The 11,378-nt window shown below is 47.3% G+C and overlaps 1 protein-coding gene across 1 annotated transcript in view; it reads right to left on the bottom strand.

Annotated features, from left to right (window-relative positions):
- Positions 1-710: 710 nt before the first annotated feature.
- LOC121875765 (E3 ubiquitin-protein ligase mib1-like) overlaps positions 711-11,378 on the bottom strand; it is a 149,779-nt gene continuing 139,111 nt past the window's right edge. The window contains exons 13-14 of the mRNA XM_042380450.1: positions 2,095-2,710; positions 711-944 (exon numbers count right to left, since the gene is read on the bottom strand). Coding sequence (XP_042236384.1) covers positions 711-944; positions 2,095-2,710 — 850 coding nt within the window. The remainder of the gene's footprint in view (positions 945-2,094; positions 2,711-11,378) is intronic.

Genomic DNA, 11,378 nt, shown 5'->3' with positions numbered 1-11,378 from the left:
GTCGTTAATAGGTTATGGGGGGTCGATATCTGCTGATAACACACACCTGCTGCTATTATACTGGTGTGTGTGTGTGTGTGTGTGTGTGTGTATCATGACGCATTCCTTGTACTAAATGAATGTTGTATAATGTCATAATGTTATTCACTCACTACCGTCTTCAACATTATAATGACTCCCTGGAACATGAGATAACATTATCCTCTTCAATGATAGGCTATTTTCACGCAATTATAATGATACTCAATTACAGCTATCATCTTCACTATCATTATCATCACCCTACTACTATCACTACCCCAATAACCATCATCACCACCACCATTATCACCACCATCACCACCATTATCACCACCATCCTCAACTTCATAATCCTTACATCATAAGTCTTCATCTCTCAAGTATGATGACAAATGGCCCATCAGGCGGGGTAGGTCCTCCTCGAGTAAGGTCATCCTCGAGTAAGGTCCTCCTCGAGTAAGGTCATCCTCGGGTAGGGTCATCCTCGGGTAAGGTCCTCCTCGGGTAAAGTCCTCCTCGGGTAAGGTCCTCCGGTAAGGTCCTCCTCGGGTAAAGTCCTCCTCGGGTAAGGTCCTCCTCGAGTAAGGTCCTCCTCGGCAGCCAACTTCCCTCCCTCATGATGAACCACTGTATATTTTGAATCACACTAAAGGGTCCCTGTTAACGCAAGATACAAATTCTGTTGAAAATTAAATGCTCTCTGTTGCCTCAAGATCCACTCTGTTGGTTATAAAATGCTCTCTGTTGACTCTGTTGATTGTAAGAAACTCTCTGTTGATTGTAAGATGCTCTCTGTTGACTCTGTTGATTGTAAGATGCTCTCTGTTGACTCTGTTGATTGTAAGATGCTCTCTGTTGACTCTGTTGATTGTAAGATGCTCTGTTGATTGTAAGATGCTCTCTGTTGACTCAAAATCGAAGTTCTGTTGATTATAACCATATCTCTGTTGACACCCGAGACCCAAGCGCTCCGACCCAAAGACTCGTCCCGGAGTTGTTTGGTAAAGTTGTTGATTCGTGTCAGTTTTCTCTTCCTTAATGGGGCTTCGATTCTCCCTATCACCACCCCGGCCACACCATAACCACACCATGACCACACTATCTCATTAACCATACCACTACACCATCTCATCAGCCACACTACCACATCTCACCAGCAACCACTCATCTCACCAGCCACACCACAATTTCACCACACCACCATCACACCATCTCCTCAGCCACACCACCACCTGTCTTCATCCACACCAAGCAGGCTCTCCACCTTAAAGAAGCTTTGACCACAGCTAAAGCCAGACTCAGCTGATTCCACAGAGCATCAAAAATTAGTTGGCGGCCACACGGGGAATAGCAATGTGGTGGTGGGGGGGGGGAGGGGCAGTGGGGTGGGGGTAGTAGTGATGAGGGAGGGTAGTGCTGGTGTTGAGAGGTGTGTGTGTGTGTGGTGTGTGTGTGTGTGTGTGTGTGTGTGTGTGTGACAAATACTTGTGTCATCCTAAATAATAGTGGGGTTTGGGGTCCCGCTGATCCACCCCCTCCTACCCCTTATTCCCTCTCCTCCATCACGCTGCTGGGGGTAACTATCTCCACGCTTCCTCCCTCACTTACTCTTTTCCTCTCCCTCTCTCATCCTCTCCCTCTCTCATCCCCTCACTCTCGCACTTACATTCCCTTATGCTCTCTCTCCTCACACAACAAACTCCATCCTTCTTGTCATCCATTAGTCCTCCTCCTCTTTAATCCCTCCCTTCTCTCCCTCCAAGGATTAACTCCCTACCCTGACCCATCAACATACCATTATCTTGACCCCCCCCCTACCCCCATCACTCTAGGTTATCTTAAATTAGCCACTGCCTGTTGGTCCTTCATTACCCAGGCCAACACAACACCTTAATTGCTTTACCTGTGCTAGTTTTAATAGTATCCTGACTACTAGCATCCACAATAAGTTCCCATCTACTAGCTCAAGTCTGATCAGCTTCTAGTATAATGCACACACACACACACACACACACACACACACACACACACACACACACACACACACACACACACACAGTAGGGAGGAAATACTGCAACAATCGTGGGATAATGAGGTCGATGATAGAGATCGTTATTGAAGGTGGCAGGGTGCAGGGTGGCTGACAGGCTGGGCAGGGCGGCTGACAGGGGCGCTGGGTGCAGGGCGTGGCTGAGGCGCTGGGTGCAGGCGTGGCTGACAGGGCGCTGGGTGCAGGGCGTGGCTGACAGGGCGCTGGGTGCAGGGCGTGGCTGACAGGGGCGCTGGGTGCAGGGCGGCTGACAGGGGCGCTGGGTGGCGTGGCTGACAGGGCGCTGGGTGCAGGGCGTGGCTGACAGGGGCGCTGGGTGCAGGGCGGCTGACAGGGGCGCTGGGTGCAGGGGTGGCTGACAGGGGCGCTGGGTGCAGGGCGTGGCTGACAGGGCCCTGGGTGCAGGGGGCGGCTGACAGGGCGCTGGGTGCAGGGCGTGGCTGACAGAGGCGCTGGGTGCAGGCGTGACAGGGGCGCTGGGTGCAGGGTGGCTGACAGGGGCGCTGGTGCAGGGCGTGGCTGACAGGGCGCTGGGTGCAAGGGCACTGACAGAGGGCGGCAGGCAGGGGTGGGAGGAAGGCGGTAGGGGGGTGTCGAGGAAGGCAGAAGGCGGTGCTGCTGCCACCCCCACGAAAGTCCTCAGAGATTCCTACATTGATTTATGAGTTAAAAGTGCCAACACATAAACGACCCGACGACGGAGCCTGTGTGTGTGTGTGTGTGTGTGTGTGTGTGTGTGTGTGTCGTCGTCTCTTACCTACGATACCTTAATCCTTCTACGATACCTGACGTGGATTCTCAAGCGACCGTATGATTTTTGGGCCTCCCTCAGTTAAATTAGGTTAGGTTAGGTTAGGAGGAGGTTCCAAACACAAACACCTGATTCTCTAACTAACACACACACACACACATCAATCATCTAGGATCACCGTGGTCAGCCTCAGCAAGAACCCTTCATCTGTTTACATACAATAACAATATATATGTATAGCGAATAATAAAACACCACCATTGGCTGACTGTAAACTTCCTTATCTCCTATTGGCTAGACTCTAAACATCCTTATCTCCTATTGGCTTGACTCTAAACATCCTTATCTCCTATTGGCTAGACTCTAAACATCCTTACCTCCTATTGGCCGAGCTCTGGACATGATCACATTTCATCTCACGTACCTGTAAATAGAGTTAACGTGTTGGCGGTCCACTGAATGCATTTCACAGCTCGACACAATGCATTAATTTGTGTGTGTGTGTGTTCTGCGTGTGTGTGTGTGTGTGTGTGTGTGTGTGTGTGTGTGTGTGTGTGTGTGTGTGTGTGTGTGTGTGTGTGTGTGTGTGTGTTCTGCGTGTGTGTGTGTGTTTGTGTGTGTGTGTGTGTGTGTGTGTGTGTGTGTGTGTGTGTGTGTGTGTGTACGTCGTCTTGGAGGTGGTGGTGACAGTGAGGTGGAGGAGGGGGAACTTGGTGACCTCCTCCTTCCACCTCTCACCACTCCTAGAGATGAGAGACTCGCTTACTCTTCCCTCCTCCTCCTCTTCCTCCTCCTCCTCCTCCCCCCATTCCTTCCCTCCTCCCTCCATAATAACACACCCACACACTCCTTTTATGCTGAGACAAATTATGCTAATACCTTTGTACGCCATTTTCTGCATGACGGGGGTAACACACAACATCTTCAGCAATTGATGGACGGATTGAATTCTTATGATCAACTCTCCCCCACCCCCACCCCTTCCCCTGACTCATCGCCCCACCCTTCCCCCCACCCCTGGTCTGATCGCCCCACCCCATCACCCATTCACACCCATATTTCTGACTCCAAACACTTTAATAACACATCCCCTTAGGGTACACAACACAACACAGGAAAACAGCCAACAGAAGTCAACAGCAACACAATAGTAATAAAGCCAACAACACAACAGCAACATAGCCAACATAACCACAGCAGTAACGTAAAGGTAATAATGGCGGAGGAAGATTGTTGCAGAGGGCGAGTAAGTCAAATGTGGTGTGACGTGTCCGTAGAGTTGTGTGTATTCTCTCTGTGTGTTGCAAGATAATAAGACTTTTATATCTATTACATTAAAGTATAATAAGACTCAAAACCATAATACTTTGGGCTGGTGTGGTTAAGGTCGTTCACTCTTATCTAATTGGCCTGAGAATGAGCTTTATGGGTATGATGATAATTTGGTGGAGGAGGAAGAGGAGGTGGAGGAGGATAAAAAAGAAGAGGAATGAGGGAGGTGAAGGGGAGAGGGAGGAGAAGGAAAAAGAAGAGGAGGAAAAAAGGGAGAAAAAAGAGGGGAGAAGAAGAGGAGGAGGAGACATGAATAGACTTCAACTGACATACACACACACACACACACACACACACACACACACACACACACACACACACACACACACACACACACACACACACACACAAACTCTCAAATAACAACAATAATAACACTTGAAAATACACAACTTAAAAGGAAAGAGGGAGAGGGAGGAGGGAGGGAGGGAGGAGGGAGGAGGGAGGAGGAGGAGGGAGGGAGGGAGGAGGGAGGGAGGGAGGGAGGAAGGAGGGAGGAGGAGGGATGCCAACACGTTACTACCAAACAACAAAAACAGCTGACAGCCCACACATAAACAATGAAAGTTTTTAATAAGCCTGAGAGTGTACTAGTGAGGGAAGGAGGGAGAGGAGGGAGGAGGAAGGAGGGTAGGCAGGAGGGAAGGGAGGGCAGTATGTAGTAGCAGGAGGAGTCCGTACCCCCCTCTCTCTCTCTCTCCCCTTCGGGCCATCGGGGACAGCTGGTGAGGCCATGGAGGCGTGGAGGGACCACTCAACCATCTGAGAGGTACATGAGGCAGACGTTATCAACTACTACTACACCCACACCCCTACACCCACACCCCTACACCCACACTACACCATACATACATACACTGGCACAATACAGTGTTCACCCAGCTGACACCACCTGCAGTATGCCACAAGTTATGGAGCATCGTAAAGCATTAACTTGACTACCAGGTGGTGGTGGTGGTGGTGGTTGAGAGATACTTGACAGGGTTGTTGGCACTGTGCCACCCATGGTACGGGTCAAGCACAAAACAACCACCACCTCCTTTTCCTCTTCCGTCTTCCCTCCTCCTTCTCCTCCAATTCCTTCCATAACACTACCCCCATACCAATACCACCCCTCCACCATAACACCCCCTCCCCCCCACCATGACACCCCCTCCCCCCACCACCATGACACAACCATATTAATGTAACTCAACCAAACTCCTCCTCCACCACACACGTCAGACCGCCCGGGCCCAGCTTTTAATAAATTCTTTCTATTGTTTAAAATTCGTGGCGACTCAGCCCAACCTGCCAGAGTGTACACAGCCTTAAGGGATAACAGCAAAATATTTCTTCCTTAATTTGCCGGAAAAAAGATGTTGGAATTTCCGCTGTAAGGTTTGTTTGGTTTTGTGTTTTATTGTTTGTTTTGTGGAGTTTGTTTTTACTTTTGTGTGTGTGTGTGTGTGTGTTTTTTTGTTTTGTGTTTGTTGTTTCTTAAGTGTTGATTTGTTGCTTTTTTGTATTTGTTCCGTGTCTTTTTAGATCACTTTATTGATTCTCTCGGATTCTTAGGTTAAATTTATCCCTTTACTGGTGATGTGAGAACCTAACCTAAATTACGAAATAATGATACAGTCTCAATGTTTCATATGTATCTAACTGACTCAATAAAGTTAGGAATCAAAGGGGTAAACTAATATACTCAAAGGGTTAAATCAGCGTCTTTAAAGAGTTAAACCATAATTTTCAAAGGGTTAACCAATCGTCCTCAAAGGGTTAACTGCCTCCCTTAAATAACGTAAATTACACATAGCAATTACTATCGTTTTAAAGGCCACCACCACACCACACCACACTACCACACACCACACTACCACTCACCACCACACCATCACCACCACACCACACTACCACACACCACCACACCATCACCACCACACCATCACCACCACACCATCACCACCACACCACACCACCACTTCATGTCATCACCTTTCTATCTTCAGTTTAGGTAAATATAAAATGAACGAACCCCTGAGAGACCTGACCAAGAATTGTGAAAAAAAATATCAACTACAAGACGAGATTGAGTCTTTGATGTACAGTTGGACTTGGAGGGAGTCTTGGAGGAGGGGGTCTTAGAAGAGGGGGGTCTTGGAGGAGGGGGTCTTAGAAGAGAGGGGTCTTGGAGGAGGGGGTCTTGGGGGAGGGGTCTTAAAGTGTCAGTCAAGGTGGTGGATGAAGAAGGTGGTAGATGAAGAAGGGGGTGGATGGAGGAGATGAATGGAGGAGGAGATGGATGGAGGAGGAGGTGGGAGGAGGAGGAGGTGGATAGAGGAAGAGGTGGATAGAGGAGGGGGTAGATGAATAGAGGTGGAAGGTGTGTGGAGAAGTTCACTACCAAGAGGGTGACGGTGACACGGGCACTGGCTTTGCTCACCACCCATCCCACCCACTCCCCATCCCAGCCCACCACCCATTCCACCCACCACCGCCCATCAGAGTGGAGGTGGTGGTTGGTCAGATCAAACACCAGCTGTAGTCCCAACCCTCCCTCCCCCCTTCATCTGCCTACCCCTACACCCTCCTACACCCGCTGTCAGCTGTCTGTCACACGCCTTAATCAAACTACACCGCCTGGTTCCGCTTAGTTCACTTAATATACAACGTACTGTAGTGTAGGATAGATACATACATACATGCATACATACTGGACTACCAATGAAAATACAACTTCTTTTTCTTTATTGGTTTTGTTTTATTTATTTATTTATTTATGTTTTTTCGTAATAAATGTTTAAAACTGGGAGGTTGGGTTAAGTTAGGTTAGGTTAGGTTTACCAATAATTCTCTGGCCAGGGTTTCATAATATATATATATATATATATATATATATATATATATATATATATATATATATATATATATATATATATATATATATATATATATATATATATATATATATATATATATATAATCATGTAGATCAACAATGAAAACGTGGATAAGACAAATCTTGTAATCCAGTTGCCTCTGAAGATGTCTTGAATAAAGACGAAAGTTAAGGTGCTCCGTTGTTTCCCTTTTCCCGTGTGATTTTATCGATATATATATATATATATATATATATATATATATATATATATATATATATATATATATATATATTGCCCACTGTCCATCCGTCCGTCCGCCAGTCTGAGATACTGTGCAGCAGCTGTCCTCACCTACGGCCAGTGAACAGCACCAGTGAGCAGCAGCCAAGGTCAGGTCCAGCCAGGTCCAGGTTCAGGTTCTCGATACAGACAGGTCAGGTCTTCACTACACACAGCCAGGTCCAGCCAGTGTGTTTGGGTTGAGAAATTCAAGGCAACAGTATCTGACAGGGGGTCCAGACACCAGCCAGCCTCCACAACCACTACCCCACACACACACACACACACACTGTTTTATCCTCTAATTATAAATCAACCAACGAAACAAACAGGTGGTCAAGTTACTGTAGTCAAGTCTCTGTGTAAAATCAACGCCATTATGAAAAATTTGAACCAAAATACAGGAATATTTTAGTCACGCATCATTATATGGCTCCAATCTTCATGTTGTACTTGAAGGTTGTTAGGTTAGGTTAGGTTATATGAGACTAGGAGATGCAATAATCTACTCAAGGCTCGAGTCTCAATGGATAACTAACGCCATTTTTTTCACCATATCAAAACAGTGACTTTAGTGAGCCAGTTAACTGTACCTCCTGTTGGCGGGAAGAATATAAAAATACAGACAGTAATCTTTGACAGTGAGGAGAGAGAGACAGAAGGTGGAGGTGTGTTCGACCGTCTAGCTGTCCGTCCGACCTCTGATATGTCCCCCAAACACACACTGTTGTAACGTCAGTCAGGACACACACACACACACACACACACACACACACACACACACACACGGTACAGTTCCCCAAGGGGTTACATACAGGTGGCCAAGGCTATATGGCACGACGTCAAGTAGGTCGTGGAGGAGGTATGTCAAGGAGGGAGGAGGGGGAGGGATGGGAGGTGGATGGGGAGGTGGATGGGGTGGGGAGGAGGAATGGGGAGGAATTACATGATGAAGGGAAGAGGAGAGGTGCCATTGAAGGGAAGAAGGTAGATGAACGCCTCTGTGAGAAATGGGGAAGTGAAAGGGAGCAAGAGAGAGAGATGGAATGCGACGGAGAGGGTGAAGGGTAAGGGAGGGGGGGGTGAGGTGGGAGAAGGAATGTGTGAGGGGAGGGTAAGGAGGAGGTGGCGAGGTGGAGAGAAGGAGGTGAGGGGAGGGGAGGATAAGTGGCCGGCTGGCTCTCCCCCTCACCTGACAGTTAAACTAACATGATCACATTACACCAACCAGACCTGCTATGACTACTGTGCCAACACACCCCCCTTCCTCCTATCCTCTCCACCCCCCTCTCTACATCCCCCAATTCCAATATCTAGTCTTCCTCACACTGCCCCCCCCCATCAACCCCCTACTCTCGGCATAGTAACATGACATGATTTACTTTGTACTGAAGATGTCTCATGGCTGCACACACACACACACACACACACACACACACACACACACACACACACACACACACACACACACACACACACACACACACACACACACACACACACATTACCACTGCCCCTTCATTTCCACGTCTTGTTTACACCTGGGCCAGCAGTCGCCTCTACTACTCAGTATTCCGTCCACACTCACACAGCCAAAAGGCCAGTAATTACGTCTTGATGCAGGACACACACACACACACACACACACACACACACACACACACACACACACACACACACACACACACACACACACACACACACACCTTCCTCCACCCTGGCAGTATGAGAGAGCTATCATCACCAGTACTCTCCATCGTTCAGGACCTAACCTAACCAAAACACAGTAAGGAACGAGGCAGTCAAGTGAACGTTTCCATACAATTAAGTTTACCTGACTGAACTCTCTCTCTCAGTAGTGTAGTAGTATCCCGTCACGAGCGACAAGTGCGGGAGATATTATTAAGGAGCCAAGAAAGTCCAGGGGGAAGGTAGTGGTGGATCACGGGGATAAACATAGCCTCGACCCCCTGCACAGAGTGTGTGTGTGTGTGTGTCTCCTGGCACACCTGCTTCTTACACACACACGCAATTATTTGACACTACTGATCTCATTATATGTACAGTATATTTATAATTCTCTTTTCATTATTTTTAAAGTAAGAGATTGAGGAGGGTGGAGGGGGTAGAGATCCTCCCGCGGACACAAAGTTAATCATTTAAAGTTTCAAGACCAGACACAAGTTCTTGAGTTTCGGTCTTATTTTGAAGTTATAAAATAAAATACTTAGTTTATGCAAAACACATACACACACGCAAATGCACGCGCGCACACACACGCGCACACACACACACACACACACACAAGCGGTGTTCACTTCATACGCCCGACACAGTATTTTAATAACGGTATGGTGGTCACTGTCACAATAACAAGGGCGGCATGAAGAGTGGCTGGCTGGTGGGCGGGGGCAGGTGGGGGTGGGCAGGTGGGGGTGGTCTGACTGTCATAACTCACCGATTACTATTGCACATAAACCAATAGTACGACTCACTCCACGGCTGTTAGTGGCTCCTGTACCAGCGGGATTATACTGTAAATTGTCTTATAAAACCTTCAGGAGGTAGTAGTAGTAGTGATGGTGGTCACTGCAGCACCCCCCCCCCCTCACTCCCACCATACACCCATAAAGCAAAATTCGGGAAAAAAAGTTCAATTGTTCACATCTAAATAACCGGAATGTATAGAGCGAAGCTGTTAAAAATGGCGCTATACGGAAACGTTCATAAAGCTGACGTCATTCGTAACAGCACTAACAGCCGACACACCAGCACTTAACAGCCGACACACCAGCACCGCCATATCACTCTTCAATCTATATATTTTTTTTTTTATTGAACACCGGGATACAGTTCTGTTCCCTGGTGGACTTGTCTGGTGGTCACATGATGGCCGACCTGACCTGACCTGACCTGACCTGACCTGACCTGACCTGACCTAACCACCACGTCTGTTTACTGTACAAGTGACGCCTCTTAATCTTGCCCCTCAACTCCTCTTCCTCCACCATCTCCTCCTCCTCCTGCAGAACCATCTCCATCACCACTCTCTCCACCACCTACTCCACCAACAGTACGTGGCTGTGGAGAGAGAGAGAGAGAGAGAGAGAGAGAGAGAGAGAGAGAGAGAGAGAGAGAGAGAGAGAGAGAGACAATGCATATATAAATGTCTCACGGCCAAGACAGGTGTTCACCCCGAGGCCAAGAGTCGATGACACACACACACACACACACACACACACACACACCTGAAAGGGGTAAGTGTGTAGGTGCAAGAAAAAGGCCACGTAATTATGGCCTGGCAGGTTTGGAGGACGAACAATGGAGGAATAATCGAAGAAAGAACAGATAAAAAAACAATGTTAAGGAGATGGAAGAGAAGAAGACAGAAACAGTAAGTAAAGAAGAAGAAGAAGAAATAAAGGTAAAGTGACAGAAGTGAAGACAGTGTAAGGACAGATTCACGTGGGTAAACGAGTGTAACAGACAGGTGAGGGACAGACAGGTGAGGTTAGACAGGTAAGGGACGAACTAATGAGGGTCAGCTGCAGGTGTTATGCTACTAATAAACACTATACTTAATGTAACTCACCTGAGAACCACCACGCTCTTCCTCCTTAAAGATTCTTACCTGGAATGAGGAAAAATTTATTATTATTATCATTATTATTATTATTATTATTATCATTATTATTATTATTATTATTATTATTATTAGCATTATTATTATTATTATCATTAGTAAGAAATAAAGAAATACAACATCTGAACGATACAAAATGAAAGATTAAGAAACATACACCACAGTATTACAGACGTATAAATTTATTCATGTTTTCATTAAAGAGCCGACCCGGAAGTGTGTGTGTGTGTGTGTGTGTGTGTGTGTGTGTGTGTGTGTGTGTGTGTCGAGGACCTACATGTAGAAATGGCTCCTGACAACGCCGTAAATCTTAACCTCAGCTGACAGGGATCCTCCGTACACCGAGCGGGCCCAGGCAGGCGATTTCTCCCCGCCTCCGCCTTCGTCAGGATAAAGAAGTACTGCGCCTCTCGCTCTATATTACTCCTACAATATGT

Source organism: Homarus americanus, unplaced genomic scaffold (assembly GCF_018991925.1).
Source record: "Homarus americanus isolate GMGI-L3 unplaced genomic scaffold, GMGI_Hamer_2.0 scaffold22250, whole genome shotgun sequence".
NCBI classification, from domain to species: Eukaryota; Metazoa; Arthropoda; class Malacostraca; order Decapoda; family Nephropidae; genus Homarus; species Homarus americanus.
This window is presented reverse-complemented; position numbering and strand designations above follow the sequence as displayed.